The following is a 17,714-nucleotide window of genomic DNA, read 5'->3' as shown; positions in this document are numbered from 1 at the left end:
TCTGACGAGACCAAGATAAACTTGTTTGGCTCAGATGGTGTCCAGCATGTGTGGCGGCGCCCTGGTGAGAAGTACCAAGACAACTGTATCTTGCCTACAGTCAAGCATGGTGGTGGTAGCATCATGGTCTTGGGCTGCATGAGTGTTGCTGGCACTGGGGAGCTGCAGTTCATTGAGGGAAACATGAATTCCAACATGTACTGTGACATTCTGAAACAGAGCATGATCCCCTCCCTTCGAAAACTGGGCCTCATGACAGTTTTCCAACAGGATAACGACCCCAAACACAACCTCCAAGATGACAACTGCCTTGCTGAGGAAGCTGAAGGTAAAGGTGATGGACTAAACCCAATTGAGCACCTGTGGCGCATCCTCAAGTGGAAGGTGGAGGAGTTCAAGGTGTCTAACATCCACCAGCTCTGTGATGTCATCATGGAGGAGTGGAAGAGGATTCCAGTAGCAACCTGTGCAGCTCTGGTGAATTCCATGCCCAGGAGGGTTAAGGCAGTGCTGGATAATAATGGTGGTCACACAAAATATTGACACTTTGGGCACAATTTGGACATGTTCACTGTGGGGTGTACTCACTTATGTTGCCAGTTATTTAGACATTAATGGCTGTGTGTTGAGTTATTTTCAGAAGACAGTAAATCTACACTGCTATACAAGCTGTACACTGACTACTCTAAGTTATATCCAAGTTTTATTTCTATAGTGTTGTCCCATGAAAAGATATAATAAAATATTTGCAGAAATGTGAGGGGTGTACTCACTTTTGTGATACACTGTATTTCTGTATGTGAGCCTGCCTTACACCACCCTAATGCCAACAGACAGCTGAAGCTGCCAATCATTTAAGGTGGCAACTTGAAGCTGCCGGACAGAAATAGACCCTCAGTGCTTTTTATGCACTCTATCCAAGGGGGTGGCTGACGAGAACCTGTTACAATTTCAGCTTTAAATCTTCACAATGGTTATTAAGGTTTTTCTGGCTTCATCTTCAGGTTCAACAGCGGTAAGTGAGCATCATTTTTACTTGTGGACAAACTGTAAATTATTTGGCTTTGGTGTTTAAGAGATCGTCTTTAGGTTCACATCAGTCTGGAGTATAGTATATAAGGTCTCATTAAAACGTTCAGACATCCCACACCAAACTAAATGTTTGCTATTTTAAATGGGAATGAGAATATCTAAACAAATCCTTGACTTTGTTTAGTATAATGGAAAAAAGTGCATCATAAAATATTAAATGTGCTGTAGTTGTTGTACACGCCACATTTTTGGAGTTGTACTCTCAGTGCAGTTTTAGCTCTCTCCACTTTGCTTATACTGTATCTCTCAGGCCGAGCAGGGATCACATTCCACACCACACACACACACACACACTCACACACACAAACATAGCTGATAACTGATGACTACACATTACTGTGAAAAAACTCATAGGTTCATAGGTGGACTTGTTTTTGTGCTTTGAATCAATGTCCTGCTGCAAAATCCAACTGCATGTTTCATGTTTTCCATCCATCTATTCATTCATCCATCCATCCATCCATCCATTCATCCATTCATCCGAAAATCCATCCATCCATCCATCCATCCATCCATGTATCTGACGTCCATCCACTGGTTGGAAGAACATGACCAAGACTTCCAAGTACTACCCTGGCTCCTAATTCCTTAGACGTGAACTCAATTGAGCATCTGTAGGACCACCTCCCCAACGCCCCCTGCAGCAGCTGTGGGATACACTGCAGTCAGCATGGCTCCAGATACCTGTGACGACCTACCAGGACCTTATTGAGTCACTCCCAGCCCGTCTAGCTGCTGTCCGTGCTGCACACGGCGGTTACTCTGGATATTAGTTGGTGGTCATAATAATAATGAGACTTGACAACATGAAAACATTAAGTCCATTTTGGTAAAGTATTTTTAGCCACTGTCAATCCATTCATCCATCCATTCAGCCGTCTGTCCGTCCATCCATCCATTTATCCATCCATTCATCCGTCTGTTCATCCGTCTCTCCATCCATCCATCCATCCATCCATCCATCCAACCAACCATCCAATGATACAGCAGATGAACAAAGAAAATAATTCATTGCAAGATATATTGGTAATACTGACATGTCCCAATTATTCAGCCCCTACACAATATTGCTAATCTTAAAACGTACTTCTTACATCTTGGCATGGTCTCCACGGTGGTAGCCTAGTGGGTAGAGCTTTGAGCTATCAACTGAAAGGTTGAGAGTTTGAATCCCAGCTCTGCCATGCAGCCACTGTTGGGTCCTTGAACAAGACCCTTAACCCTGTCTGCTCCAGGGGTGCCGTACAACGGCTGACCCTGCACTCTGACCCCAGCTTCTAAACAAGCTGGGATACGTAAAGGAAGAATTTATATATTTATAAAGAACAAATAAAGGCATTCAAACAGCTCGGCTTTGTAACACACCATGCTCAGAAATGCTCTACCTCTTATAGAAAACAAACACACAAAAATGTTACATATTTTTAATCATATGGTTTTAATTTTTCATTCTAATATGATGTTATATTCTGGTTTTTGAAACTGCAACATTTTATTAATTCCCACAGATCAAAAAGAAACAGCAGGATGTCGTCGGGTTTCTCAATGCCCTAAAAATCGATTACGCACAGCTAGATATCGCCTCAAATGAAGAGAATCGCATGTGGATGCGAGAAAATGTGCCTGGGGATAGGAAGCCCACTAACGGAATTCCACTTCCACCTCAGATCTTCAATGAGGACAACTACTGTGGGGTTAGTATGAAGAAATTAATTTGGGTTGATTACATTTGCTCTCTATTTTCTTTCTAAATTCTTTCACTGGTTGACGTCACCAAAATGCATTGATTTATTGATTTATTCATCTTTTATATATATATATATATATATTATGTATTTTCTCCCAATTTTTCTCCTTTTTAGCGCGTCCAATTGCCCAATTGCGTCATGCTTCCTCTCCACCAATGCCGATCCCCACTCTGATTGAGGAGAACGAAGCTAACCCACGCCCCCTCCGAAACGTTGGCAGCAGCCGTATGCATCTTATCACCCACACTTTGACGAGTGCAGTGCAGATCAGCACTGTGTACGGAGAGACACACCCTGAGAGCACTCTTTTCCCATCTCTGTGCAGGCGCCATCAATCAGCCAGCAGAGATCGTGATTGCATAAGTTATGCGAGAGAGACCCTATCCGGCTTAATCCCACCCACATCTGAACAACAGATATGTTCATGTGGCTGCTCAGCCCAGCTGGCAGCTGGCAGGCAGAGCTGAGATTTGATACGATGTATTCGAGATCCCAGCTCTGGTTCCAGCGTGTGTTTTTACCGCTGCGCCACCTGAGCCTTAATGGGTAAACCGGCTTCTGTTGAGCAAATATCTATGTAAGATTGAGAAGTAATAATAGGGTATTTAATATAAATGTATAAGTAGATGATAAATGCTGAAAATTAAAACCAAAATTTTTATCCTATGTTGTAGGACTATGACACATTCTTCGATGCCAAAGAAGACAACTCGGTGTACGAATTCCTGGGTCTGACCTCTCCACCTGGGTTTAAGGTAATTTTTAAAATTAAATTGTTATTAGTGATTCAAACAGACCAGTTTTTGTTTAAATACTTGCACTTGGTTGGTACACAGTCGAGTCACATTATTATGATCCCTTCCTACTTTTGACAGCAGAAGCGTGTAGCTCATGAAGGAAGTCACGATTCGTGAGCTGGCTTGATGGGTATATAGGGTGTGTAATAGGCTGAAAGTGGTGAAAGTACCAAGGGGAAAATTGTCATCCCTGGGGCGGATGGGATTTTCCAGCAAGAAATGTCAGACATTGGTTGGAAGAGCATGGCGTCCTAATTCCCCAGACTTAAACTCAACTAAGCATCTGTGGGACCATCTCGATGGTCGTGTTCCCTCTATGGATCCTCCCCCATGCACCCTCCATCAGCTGTGTGATGCACTGCAGTCAGCATGGCTTCAGATACCTGTGACGACCTACAAGGACCTTATTGAGTCACTCCAAGCCCGGTTACTCGGTTTATTAGCTGGTGATCATAATAATGTGACTCGACCTGTGGTATCTGGTACCAGGATGTTACCAGCAGGTTGATGAACTTCACTAGGTTGTGAGGTGGATCTTTCTACAGTGCGTTGTTCTACAGCACAGTGCCAACTCTTCTGCAGGTAATTGATGGCAACATACTTAACCATGCTTAAAGCAGGATACTTTGGACCAGTCAACATTCATCCTTTTCTACAATGCCCAGGTCCCAATTCCAGCACAATGACTTTGAGCCTGTATCAATGCAGCCCCATACACAGTTTTTTAAAAATATAAAACTATGATCAAGCTCTTGGATAAAACATAAAATTATAATTCTAAAGATGGAAATTAATAGAATTTTTGTAGTTTACAGCATCTGGAACCAGTAGTAAATTTTATGTCATTTAAGTATTGAATATATTACCCAGGGTTTGGGTTGTAACTCACTGGTGGACCGAGTTGCTGGCGAAGTTGCACTCAATCATTTTTTTAAATTCTTCTTGAATTTGTACCTTTGTTCATATGTAGTCACCAGTGTTTTGCAGTCTTGGGTATCACTTCAGACTGCGGATTACAGTTTGGGTTGGGTTATTTCTCTAGTTTACTTTGATTATGTTGTTAATTCATTGTTAATTCATTTGTTGTCTTGGCTCTTGTTTTGCTGTAGTTAAGCTTCCTGACATTGGGGTTCACTTCCCTACGTTGGAAGTGCAAGGTTACACCTTAAGACACTTACCACCCAATTACACTTTCGTCCAGGGTCTCTATTGTTTGACCTGAACCCTAATATACTCCCACTTTTTACTGGATTGATCCGCTTGATAATTAGCATCATTTTATTCTCATTGCATGTGAATGTTAATTGCTAGTTTTGTTCATGGGTGGTGTTGCAACTTACTTTGTTTTTCTGACATTGCTGGTTTGCTGGATTCTCTTGTCTGGTTCTATGGTGAGAGTTTGGGTTGTAACTCACTGGTGGACCGAGTTGCTGGTGAAGTTGCACCCAAACACTCTTTTGATTCTTCTTGAATTTGTACCTTTTTTCATATGTGGTCACCAAGGTTTTGTAGTCTTGGGTCTCACTTCGTACTGCGGATTACAGTTTGGTTTGGGTTATTTGTCTAGTTTACTTCGATTTTTAATTAATTGACGTAGAATTTTTCTTTTGTATTTTAATGTTGTGGCTTTTGTTTTGCTGTAGTTAAGCTACTTGAGAACACTGAAGACACGTTCGTCCAGGGTCTCCACTGTTATCGATTAAGGATTTCTCTTCTCCACACTCACTACCTAGAATGGAGTGGAATAACTAAAATGGATCTACTTGATATTTAGCATCATTTAATTTGTCAGTCGTGGTGCTTAATATCAACAGAACAACAACTGACACATATAATTTTCTCAAAGCGTGTTTTTAAACCATATTGGCCTCTTTACCCTTAGAAAAAAGGTGTTTCAGAGGAAGAACCGAATGAAAACACAGATACTGCTACTGAGGAGGGGTTACAAGAAGAGACAAATGTGTTAGAGGAACCAGTGGAGGAAAACAATAACGAAGAAGAACAATCACAACAAGAGGAAGAACAAGAAAGCGTAATTCTATGCTTTGTAGTGCACTGATTCACCCCCTTAACCTCTCATCCATTCCATATTTAATACTTTCTTCTCTTCACTCCTTGATCTCCTATGGTTTGATTCCACCAGACTCATCTGCTAACCTCTGACTCAATTCTGCAATTCTGGATTTGTTTTTCCTTTAGGTTTACTTACACAGTTCTCATCTCAATCTATAGAAATGCTGTTGGTATTAATGGATTATAATCACACAATTGTGCTCAATTAATTTCCTTGCATGATTTAGTATTGAAATATGAAGAACAATAATTAATTCATTTCATTCAGTTCATTTATGTGAATGATGTCTTTTTTTTTTCCAATAGAAAATGCCCACTGCAGAGGAGGAAGAACAGGTAAAACTTATGCCTTAACTTTTATTCTTATTATTTTATGTGTCAGTGTGTCATACTTTTGATACTAACCCTAACCCTAACCCTAACCCTAACCCTGTATTGTTCCACTCAGGAAACTTAGGGATGTATTTGGTATCTTTTTATTACTTATTCATTTATTACTTTAGACACTGCATCAAAGCTAGAGATTTCTGGTTTCAGGACCAGAAATCTTTAATGAGCAACCCGAGGGCAACAGTGACAATTAAAAAAACTCGCTAAATATTACAGAATTCGATTGATTTGATTGAATAAACAGATACCAGATATGTACAAATAAAATGAATTAATTAGTTTATCATCCTTCAGTATCCTTCAGTCTGTGGTAGTGATTGTCTGAAAATTGTGATAGCAGTCACAAGCAGTCCAGCTGTTGATTACGGATCGATTATCTTTATGCCAAGTTCACACTACACGACTGGTTCTTTTGCAATCGAGTCTAGTCGTTATGTATTTCCCACTCAAAAATAAACACTTCATTATTTAATTTAACTAAAAGTTTAAAAGTCCTCTACAGAAACCATACAAATGGGGAATGATTTATTAAGAGATCAAATAAACAATACAATATGCTTATAGTAAGTCATTAGTGAGTTTTATCAAGTAATTATAGACCCACCTTTGTTAGATGTAATAGTATGTTGTATTATACTACTAAATACATTTTCCATGTACCTGGTAAGCAGTTAGATATAAGAATTTCAAGGTCTTGCCACATATACACATGCCTGTTATGTTTTATTTTGTCATTCGGTAGGAAGGTGCAGTTGAAGATGAAGCTGGAAACGTAAGTTATCTTGATACCTTTTACTTTTAGAGAGTAATTTGGTCATGACCGTGTTTAGGGGTCGCCACAGCACAGTTTTTACACCAGATCATTTACACCAGGGCACTGACAAGTCCACCTCCCAATAGCTGGGTTGTTTCAGCCATCGCATCCCCTTAGACGTTAGCCAATCATGACTACATTTTGAGTTTGATGCCTGCAACACATTTTTAAAAAGTTCATAACAGTTTATTACCCCTGTGCCTCATCACTTTTCCTATTACTGAGACTGGTTTAATGGTTTGGGAATTAAAAACGCTCATCGTTGTAGTTTTGCAACTGTTGAAATAATCAATGGACTTCATTAAAACCACCTCCTTGTTTCTACACTCACTGTCCATTTCATCAGCCCCACTTACCATATAGAAGCACTTTGGAATTCTACAATTACTGACTGTAGTCCATCCATTTTTTTCTGCATGCTTTGTTAGCCCCCTTTCATGCTGTTCTTCAATGGTCAGGACTCTCCCAGTACCACCACAGAGCAGGTAATATTTAGGTGGTGGATCATTCTCAGCACTGCAGTGACACTGACATGGTGGTGGTGTGTTAGTGTGTGTTGTGCTTGTATGAGTGGATAAGACACAGCAGCGCTGCTGGAGTTTTTAAACACCTCACTGTCACTGCTGGAATGAGAATAATCCACCAACCTAAAATATCCAGCCAACAGCGCCACCTGTGACCACTGATGAAGGTCTACAAGATGACCAACTCAGACAGCAGCAATAGATGAGCGATCGTCTCTGACTTTACATCTACAAGGTGGACCAACTAGGTAAGAGTGTCTAAAAGACTGGACAGTGAGTGGACACGGTGTTTAAAAACTCAGTGTCACTGCAATGCTGAGAATGACCCACCACCCAAATATTACCTGCTCTGTAGTGGTCCTTGGAGGGTCCTGACCATTGACGAACAGGGTGAAAGCAGGCAAGTGATAGTGCTTCTTTAGGGTAAGTGGAGCTGATAAAATGGACAGTTGGCTAATTAGTGTATATTTACATATAATGTAATTTACATTGCTCTTTACATACTTCTCTCCAGCATGAAGAAGAATTAGAGTCTGAGGTAACATGGATTTTGCTATCTCCTAATGGGGTTTATTTATATTCCCAAAATGTGTGGGTTTGCTTCACAGTAGTAACCAAAGGCATTTGTATTCCTTTTCTCTAACCTCCTTTTTTCTAGTTCTAGTTCTGCACCCATCCTTTATTTTAGCATGGCTCTGTTTCTCCAGTTGGATATGTGTGTGTGTCTGTGTGTCTCTCTGTGTGTGTGTATTTATTCTTTCTTCTATCCAGTACTTGACAAATGCATTTTAACCGCCACTGTTTTTCCAACCCGTTACAACAGGAGGAGGAGGAACTTCAAGAACTAGAGGTAGATTTGTTTATGGTCTCCCTCTCTACCTCTCATTGTTTTTCCCTAATCATCAGTCTTCATCTCTCACCTTTCTGATTGTGGTTGACTTGGACCAAACTAAAATTATATAGAAATTATAGTATTATCATTAACTTATTCATTTATTTATTAGGATTTTAACGTCATGTTTTACACTTTGGTTACATTCATGACAGAAACGGTAGTTACTCATTACACAACATTCATCAGTTCATGGACAATTTTGTATCTCCAACTTAATTTACTTCACTTGCATGTCTTTGGACTGTGGGAGGAAACCCAAGAGACACGAGAGATGCAAACTCCACACAGAAAGGACCCAGACCAGCCCACCTGGGGATCAAACCCAGTGCTACCCACCGAGCCACCAGTCAACCAAATTCAATTAACAATTGGGTTCAATTCCACTAGCCATAGACCAGGCAGGATTACTGTCAGACATGACGAATCTAAACAACATTTAAATAGAACTTGCCTGGCAGTGGGAAGCAGGCTGCCACAAATACAGATTCAAATTCAGATGCTAAACAAAGGATCTACCAGTCTGGAAAGAGTTACACTAGGCAGTTGTAGCCTAGTGGTAGCCTACTGGACTAGTAATCAAAAGATCACTGGTTCAAGCCCCACCACTGCCAGGCTGTCACTGCTGGGCCCTTGAGCAAAGCCATTGACCCTTAATTGCTTAGACTATACTGTATACTGTCACAGTACTGTAAGTCGCTTCGGGTAAAGGCGTCTGCTAAATGATGAAAATGTAAATTAATTCTTCACTAAGAAAACATCAACACCTTATCGGGTGAACTCAACCCCCCACCACACTGCCCTGCCATTGCTGCACATTGCTTTTATATAGCTTTCCTAGTTACGCCACTGATCCAGGATGTCACAAACCACACACACACACACACACACACACAACACATTATGTTATTAACTGTTGCAGTGCAGGTGGAATTTATGCCCAAGACTGCTCAACAATCTGTGGTCGCTGTTGTCTGGTTTTCCTCTTAATAATGCTTTTCTCATTTTTACCTTCATTAAACATGCCCCACTTCCATTTTTTCTATAGTGTCCTCACGGTGACCAATCCTGCCTAAAAGTCCTTTATTTCAGCATGACTCTTTTCCTCCAGTTGGATATGTGTGTGTCTGTGTGTGTTTGTACTCTATTCTTCAATACTTGACAATCACATCTTAACCAACACTGTTTTTCCAACCCGTTACTACAGGAGGAGGAAGAACTTCAACAACTAGAGGTAGATTCATGTACGGTCTCCATCTCTAACCTTTCTGATTGTGGTTGCCTTGGACCAAAGCTAAAAAATATAAGAAACTATAATCACATAATAAGCAGCACCTAGATTCTGCTCCTTACATCTCCTAATCATTATTTGTTTTATTAGCATTAATTAATATTAATTAAAAATAAACATTATTTTACTCTTATTACTGATGGTTATTCCATATTTTCCAAAAAGATTATTAATATAAATGCTGTACAACATAGACTAAGAATCATTTAATAATTTTGCTAACATGCATGGACCTATCATACATTCCTCAAACATTACAATTAATTATTATTAAATACTATTAGAAACAGGTAGTAGCACTTTGTTATATTGTTAAGTGCTGACACCTAAACCGAGAGTTTATATCTACAGACTGTGTACGGTATACACATATTTTAAATCTAACTTTATTTTACCCCAGGAGGAAGAAGCAGAGGACTAATAATCCTGACAATCAGTCAAGGTATGTCCAATGTCACTGTGATATACAGATACTGTTTTTTAATTTTAATACTTTTACAGTACTGTTGCCAAATACGGATCTCTACAAACGCAATCAAAAATTGGCAATATTATAACTTACTGTAAGAGGGACTTGAAACTCAGTTTTGGAAACAAGTGCAGGTTTCATTCACAACTTGTGGTCCAAAACAAGGTAAAACGCATCACAATTAATGGAAAATGGGTGTGTAAACAAAGACGAGTGAAAACTGGTATACCTACCAAAACCAAAACAGGTAGAGAAAACTAAAAACTGGTATACATACCAAAACCAAAAAGGGTGGAGGAAACTAAAAATGGTTGTACACACCAAAACAGGTGGGAGAAAAAAACAGAGATTAGACCTCTGTTTTTAGACCTAGTGGTTAAGGTACTTGACTAGTAATCAGAAGATTGCTGGTTCAAGCCCCACCACTGCCAGGCTGCTGCTGTTGGGCCCTATATTGCTCAGACTGTATACTGTCACAGTGCTGTAAGTTGCTTTGGATAAATGCTGAAAATGTAAATGTGCTAACACCTACGTTTTAAAAATGTCAAAAACAACCTATTCGTTACATTTCAAATAATTAAAGTTATACTGTAGTCAGTTTCTTTAAAGAACTAAAGTTTCTGCCATTAAGAAAGAGAATAACCAATTATTATTTTGTTACATTTCAGTTTTACAGAAATGGCAGCCTTGCAGAACCCCAGGACTGAAACCCAGAAGACTATTTCTATAAAGGCATTCTGAAAGGACAACTTACTTCTTGAGCATCAAAACCACCTTGCTGCTGTTTTTATTCAAGCGTAGCTTTACTATGATTATTGCATAGAATGTGTTTTTAGTCACTCTGGCAACCTGCAGTCTAATACACAAAGCTAGCGGCCTGTTATATTATCATATCTTAATAACTTTTTAATGCACAACTACAGCACAGAGTATTTTGTTTTTGTTTACTGCCATGATGCCATAATATAAAGGCCAGCTTAGTGAAACCAAAACTTCTGTTGTCTTGATTAGTGCTGTATGTACAGTCAATGCCAAAGGTGTACAGTAACATTATATAATGCTCAATTAGAGGGTAAATCTACAAATAAATTAAATAACTTGTTTATGTCAGTAATTTATTAATTTATTAACAACCTAGAAAAAAATTCCCTGCCGTCCATATTTAATACCTTCAACATGTGTTTCTGTATGTCAGTAATATGTAATGCAATTTTATTTATGACAACAGTATTATTACAAAAATGCCACTGAAAGTTTGTCTGCTTTATAGTTAAATGTTAAAGACTCCCTACACATTATTAACACACATTTTGCAAATGTAAGAAATACGACAAACCCAAAGTTTGGTGTGGAGATACGTTTCGTCACTCATCCAAGTGACTTCTTCAGTTGGGACAGTGGTAGCCTAGTGGGTAGAGCTTTGGGCTGTCAACTGGAAGATTGGCGGTTAAAATCCAGGCTCTGCTATGCAGCCACTGTTGGGTCCTTGAGCAAGGCCCTTAACCCTGTCTGCTCCAGGGGCACCGTACAATGGCTGACCCTGCGCTCTGACCCCAGCTTCCAAACAAGCTGGGATATGCGAAGAAAGAATTTCATTGTACTGTACATCTGTATATGTATATACTGTATGTCAATAAAGGATATCTTCAGTCTGAGCTGGTGGTGAATACCCCAACCTTATATGCAGGCAATTTGCATAATGACCGAAGCCGGCCCATTGTATAATAATGGATGCAGTGATCAGTTCCATATACAAATCATAATGACCATTAATTACAATGCCCATGTGTGCCTTTCACATATAATTGGGGTAGAGCTCCAATCACGGTGTTGTTCTCTTTACCTGCATGAGGTAGGTTCATATGGGGATCTGTATCACCACCTTTTCCAGTCTTTCTGTACTTTCTGTACACTCCTAGTGGTGTTTCTTTGTCCCAAGAAAGCAGTAGATGTTAATTGGTCACCCTTTTCACACTTCTTGCGCAACCAGTACTTTCTTTACATCCAAGGTCAGATAAAACAGGTTAATTGCTAATATTAAAACTACCAGTCCACCTCGGAAGTTGGGAGAATGTTGGAGTACATGGAGTCAACCCACATGACTAATCATAAGAATTGTAAGACTCATCATAGAAAGTGAAAGAAGGCAAGATTCGAACCCTGGTAAATAAATGTAGCCATACCTCTGCCTGGGGGTTTCCTGGCATTCTAATTCCAGCTTTCAGCTATTATTTATGTGGAGAGCCAACTGGTGTGGCTATCTCTGATGGATAATACTTAGCTTCTGGAGTGGTTACCCATCATACCCATCCTCTCACCATGTGTCAATCATGTGGGTAAGTTTTTGTTGATTTTTTGCAGAGATACAGGAGATACTAGGCTTCCCATGGACAAACTGTGCATTGACTAGAGGACATGTTTGGTTTAACATACATCTAAAAGACATACATCTAGAAGTGTAGAAGCTGGACCTGCACAGTGCCTTTAAAAAGATTAGGGAAAGACAGGGGGAAGAATAGAAGGCAGCATTCATCAAATCCCCTCTCCTTTCCACCACAGGTAGTATGAATACCAGGTGATGCTCTATGGACTTATGAATGCCCCATAATCTTCCATTGGTTCATAAATAACATACTGTGAAAGGCTTTAGGGTGTAACACGTTCATCTACCTAGATAATATCCTCATCTAGGTATCCTCATCATTTCTAGGCTTCATCGTGTCCAAGGGTCTTGTACAAATGAATCTAGCAGTGCCTTTCAATGTATCAGGAAAAGATGTGGATGAATGGAAGGCCGCATTCATCACATCTCTTCTCCTTTCCACCTCAAGTACTATGAATACTAGGTGATGCCCTTTGGGCTTATGAATGCCCCGCCATTTTCCAATGGTTCATGAATTGCCAGTTGGTTCTGGATATATTTATTAGTATGTAAAGACACTATTTAATAAGGTTCACTAAAGTCCTACAGCCAGAGACTTTGACAAACTGGTTGCTGGAGTAAGCAAGGAAGCAATGACCTTTTTAAGGGTGACACTTTAAATGATGGTTTACAAAATGTTTTTAATTGTCTTTGTTTTGTAATATCATATTTAATGGTTTTAAATCATCTAGTGTGACAGTTATGCATCTTACATCACTGTATAATACATAAAAAAATCAATTAGTCATGATAAACACCATCAGTCATCATTTCAAGCACCGTTAATCATTATTTGGAGACAGCATATTTTTTTTGTACTTTTATTATCAGTCATGTTCTGGTTATTTATTATTCATAATGTATTAGTCAATACATTCATATTTGTTAGTACTCTGTCCAAGAATAATGAAATTATTAGTATATCAATTGGCTTTAATTGAAACTATGTCCCTTTTTGTAGTTACAAAAAAGTATGAGAATTACCTGGATTTTATAAAACTATTTATAAAATGTGTTCTGATATTTATCTAGGTTAAACCACTAGTAAACCCTAAATACTTAAACACAAATAATTCTTCTCTTCAGATGTGTTTGTGTGAGCCATGCTCTGCTCAAAACAAGTTTTCGAAGATTCGAGAATTAAGGAAGAAGAACTAGAAAAGGCTACACGACCATAAAAAGACCCGGACACTCATTAATCCACTGTTAAGACATGTACAGTACTGTTGCTACTTCTAGGAGTGAACATTCCGCAAAGATTACACCAAGAGCGAAATGTGATACAAAAGGAGGTAAAACCAAATACAAATAAAAAATAAATAATATAAAAATAGGCGGTGGAATGAACGTCTTGCACTTGATAACAACTGTGTCTTTCAAAGCAATTGTTCTACTATCTATACAGAGTGTCTCATAAGTAAGAAAACACCCAAATAAAATGAACCCGGTTTGGCAGACTTGTCCAAATTCAGGAGGAACCTGTTCAGGGGGCCATGTAACCAACATAAAGCAACTTTTATTTACCTTTAGGCAGCAAAGCAGAACCAACCCGCAATGCTCTTTCCACCATGCTTTACAATCATGAGTGTGCAGTGCCATTTCATTTAAACATATTGTTCAGCAAGTTTCCTACTTAACAGCAAGTCAACTAATTAACATACACTTTTTAGAAAGTTCTAGAAATGTCTACATGTCTAAATTTAAGGTTTATGTTAACTTAGCAGATGCTCTTATCCAGAACAGTTCAGTGCTTCCTCAGTAAACATTTCCTTACTCTAGTACAACTAGACAACAGTTCACCTCTACCGATACAACCCTCCACTGCTGACTGAATAGCTTTGCAACTGACACACGCCCCCTCCGACAAGTGTGCAGTAGCCGACTGCATCTTTTCACCTGCACGAGGTATTCCTCAACTCTGAGCAGGTGCCATCAATTAGCCAGCAGAGGTCGTAATTGCAGCAGTTATGAGGAACCCTGGTCCGGTTTGTCCCACCCTGTGAACAACAGCCAATCGTTGTTCATGTAGCCGCCCAGCCCAGCCGGATGGCAGAGCTGAGATTCGATACAATGTATCTGAAATCCCAGCTCTGGTGTGCTAGCAGATTTTACCGCTGCGCCACCTGAGCGGCTAAATAGACAACAGTTTAAGAACACAACTCTGCTGAAACCCTGTTAGAACGAAAGTATGTATGGACCAATTTTAGACACAAGCTCTGGGGGAGGAGAAAAATCTGTTATGCCATCTTGAATGCCACCATCTTGGATTCAATGTCAGTTTTTCCAATAGGATGGTAGGTGTGTGACACGTGATTTTATGTGAAACCACCAGAGTTTGTCCAGTTCCCCACAAACCTTCACTAAAACATCTGGCTGAACGCTAACACTGAAAGACTGAAGGTCTCTACCAATTGGATGCATCACACATCTACCTTTCCATTTGAAAAACTGAAGCTAAATCCAAGACGTTGGCATTCAAAATTCAACATTGCGACCATGACTTAACAGATTTGCTCCTTCCTCCTCTCCAAACTTTGATTATTGATTATTTTGAATGGGTTATTACTTAGTCTTGAGACACCCTGTACTTACTGTACTTACTACTTCTAAGCAGAGTTGTGTTGTTAGACCAAGGTCGTAGTTACATTATATATTTGGAAACACCCCCTCTCCCATATTTAGTTATGGGCAAATTGCCCCCCCCCCCAATATGCTGATGTAAAAATTATAAATAAACATAATAATCTCAATAGCTTTGGGTTATGTGTCCATCAGTTGTTTATATGGGGACAGTTGTGGCCTAGTGATTAAGGTACTGGACTAGTAATCCACTACTACGAGGTTGCCACCGTTGGGCCATTGAGCAAGGCCCTTAACCCTCAATTGCTTAGACTATATGTAAGTCGCTTTAAATAAAAGCATCTGCTAAATGCCGTAAAAAAATATATGGCAGAATGGAATCCCCAGGTTAATCTGGTCTCCCTCCAACAGTCAATTCTTGGCTATGGCCTTGTCCTAGACTGTTTTCTATTGTACTATAGTAAGGAAATGTTTACTGAGGAAGCACTTCTATAAGTTGCTCTATAAAGACCGGCAGACATTCCCAGAACTTGCTGTGTCTCTTTATTAGTTGACTTTAGGAAACATGTCAAACAATATGTCTAAATGAAATGGCACTGCGTATAACCACTAGCACATGACCATAATTGTAAAGCATGGTGGAAGGAGAACTGTGGATTGGTTCTGCTTTGCTGCCTTAGGGACAACTTTAAATTAGAACACACAAAGACACTGACCCCAAATGTATAGATGAATTAACAACAGAAATGTGTAAATGAAGAAATGTTCTAATTCCTTCTTACTGTTTCAATGCAAGTCTAATAAGCAGCTACCAAAATAGTAAGACAAACACATTATGCATGACCAGTCATAGTCATAGCTCAGCGGTTTGGGTTAAGGTACCGGATTGTTAATTAAGAGGTCACAAATTTAAGCCCGAACACTGCCACTGTTGGGCCACTGATCAATGCCATTGAACCTAATTGAGCCCAATTACTTGTGGCTTACAAGTCAAGGCACAATGTGTTTGTCTAGAACTACGACTTAAATTAGCATCAGACCACATTTTATAAATGAAATGAAGAAATCCATCAAATCTCAAATGCTTTTCCCAGCAGTTGCATCTTAAAAACCAGACAAGACTAACAATCTACAAACAACAGGTCAGAACCTTTAGGACATACCACATTTCCACTTTGCTCTCCTACGGCAATGTTTGCACCGTTCGTGGCGAGCGTGCTGGAGTTGTTTGCTAGCAGTGCACCCACAAACAAGTCACAGACGAACAAGTAAAAGGAAAAAAACTAACAAAATAAAACCCAACTTTTTAAAATTGTGCACTCGAGCCAGATTTGTGCAAACATGATTTAATATAAGGACTTTATCATAAGGCCAAATTATTTTATATTTCTTGCAATAAAAAAAGTAATCTTTTTAATGATATGATACTAATAGAATTCATTAGTGTGACCAATAAAAATGTACTTTGGATTATTCCAGCTAAGACAATAATTATTGTTTCATCTCCCCATGCAGTCACTGTTCAGAGCTCAACATTCAAACAAGGTTGAAGAAAGTGGGTACATGCCACTTACTCTTTTTACCCTCTCTGTATACCTGGCTAAAACGCTAATCGGTTATTATTCACACCCCAGCTTAAAAAATTTTAAAAGTTATGAATAAAGAATAAGACATTTTTGTGGAGTCGTCCACATTTGTACAATTTTTACTTTTTTCATATTTTCCTCTATTTTTATATAATAATAATAATGACTATAGAATTATCATTGATATAAATTTAAAAGTACCTCTGTCAATTTAAATAAATACTTTTGGCAATCTTAATAATGGTGTCATTTAAAATAATTAATTAATGAATTAAACATATATACAAATGAGTGAACGTGGGATATAAGAATCCAGGTTGAAGTAAAGCTGAGCGTATAAAATAATAATAATAAAATAAAGAAACTGATCGAGTGATACATTGGAGAGAATAATCGGATGGAACGAACATCAATTTTGTCTTTTAGAATCCTCAAGTCCTCCTGTTAACAGCAAAGCAGTCAGTTAACATTGTTTTCGTATTCGTGTGCTTGTGTGTAAATGTGTGTATGTGTGTGTGTACACACGTTTATGCCAGGTCCATGGTCCTCTGTTATACCAGCGTATAAGACTTTGTGTACGGGTTGCTCTGTTTCAGGTGTCCTCTAGAGTCTAATAGAGATTCCTGTGAACCGCTGAGTTTGGCGGCCTGGGCCAGGTCGCCCGGTTCGCGGTGAGGGAGCGTGGCGGACGAACCCGTCTGCCACTGCTGCACCACTTCCCTGCTCGGCGGGCCGGAGGAGGCGGGCGCGGTGGAAGGAGTCTCTGAGGGTGTGGGGGGCAGCGCGGCTGGCCGCTTGGCCGCGCGACTTCTCTGCGGCTCCAGGCACGTCTGTCCCGTGGCTTCCCGGCCTGTTTGAGGTGCTCCCCTGTTGAGCAGGAAGTCCATCCGCAGATAAGGGGGTAGGTGGACCAGTTCACCACCTGTTGAAAGGGTAGAGAGTTATCTACTATTCAAGAACTTTCTGGAAAAGGCTTCAATCCGGAACAATTGCTGTCATCTTATGTGCGCTCCTGAGAAGAAGGCATGTCTAAATT

General features: G+C 39.6%; 2 protein-coding genes across 6 annotated transcripts in view; one reads left to right on the top strand and one right to left on the bottom strand.

Annotated features, from left to right (window-relative positions):
- Positions 1–913: 913 nt before the first annotated feature.
- Positions 914–11,745, top strand: sh3bgr (SH3 domain binding glutamate-rich protein). Of its 5 annotated transcripts, XM_062987355.1 has the most exons (11): positions 914–1,015; positions 2,601–2,786; positions 3,515–3,595; positions 5,520–5,669; positions 6,017–6,046; positions 6,843–6,872; positions 7,953–7,976; positions 8,262–8,288; positions 9,538–9,564; positions 10,022–10,063; positions 10,759–11,745. In XM_062987355.1, the coding sequence occupies exons 1-10, from the start codon at positions 971–973 to the stop codon at positions 10,040–10,042; spliced, it is 621 nt and encodes a 206-aa protein (XP_062843425.1). In that variant the 5' UTR covers positions 914–970; the 3' UTR covers positions 10,043–10,063; positions 10,759–11,745. The 5 variants fall into 5 exon arrangements, with proteins under 5 accessions (XP_062843425.1, XP_062843428.1, XP_062843426.1 ...); XM_062987358.1 differs by lacking the exon at positions 5,520–5,669; XM_062987356.1 differs by lacking the exons at positions 8,262–8,288; positions 9,538–9,564.
- Positions 11,746–16,975: 5,230 nt separating this feature from the next.
- Positions 16,976–17,714, bottom strand: part of dscamb (Down syndrome cell adhesion molecule b) — a 66,576-nt gene continuing 65,837 nt past the window's right edge. The window contains exon 33 of the mRNA XM_062987316.1: positions 16,976–17,600. Within this exon, the coding sequence (XP_062843386.1) occupies positions 17,230–17,600 (371 nt within the window). The 3' untranslated portion in view covers positions 16,976–17,229. The remainder of the gene's footprint in view (positions 17,601–17,714) is intronic.

Source organism: Trichomycterus rosablanca, chromosome 25 (genome assembly GCF_030014385.1).
Source record: "Trichomycterus rosablanca isolate fTriRos1 chromosome 25, fTriRos1.hap1, whole genome shotgun sequence".
Taxonomy (NCBI): domain Eukaryota; kingdom Metazoa; phylum Chordata; class Actinopteri; order Siluriformes; family Trichomycteridae; genus Trichomycterus; species Trichomycterus rosablanca.
Note: the sequence above shows the minus strand (reverse complement) of the source record. Positions and strands in the feature narration are given on the sequence as shown.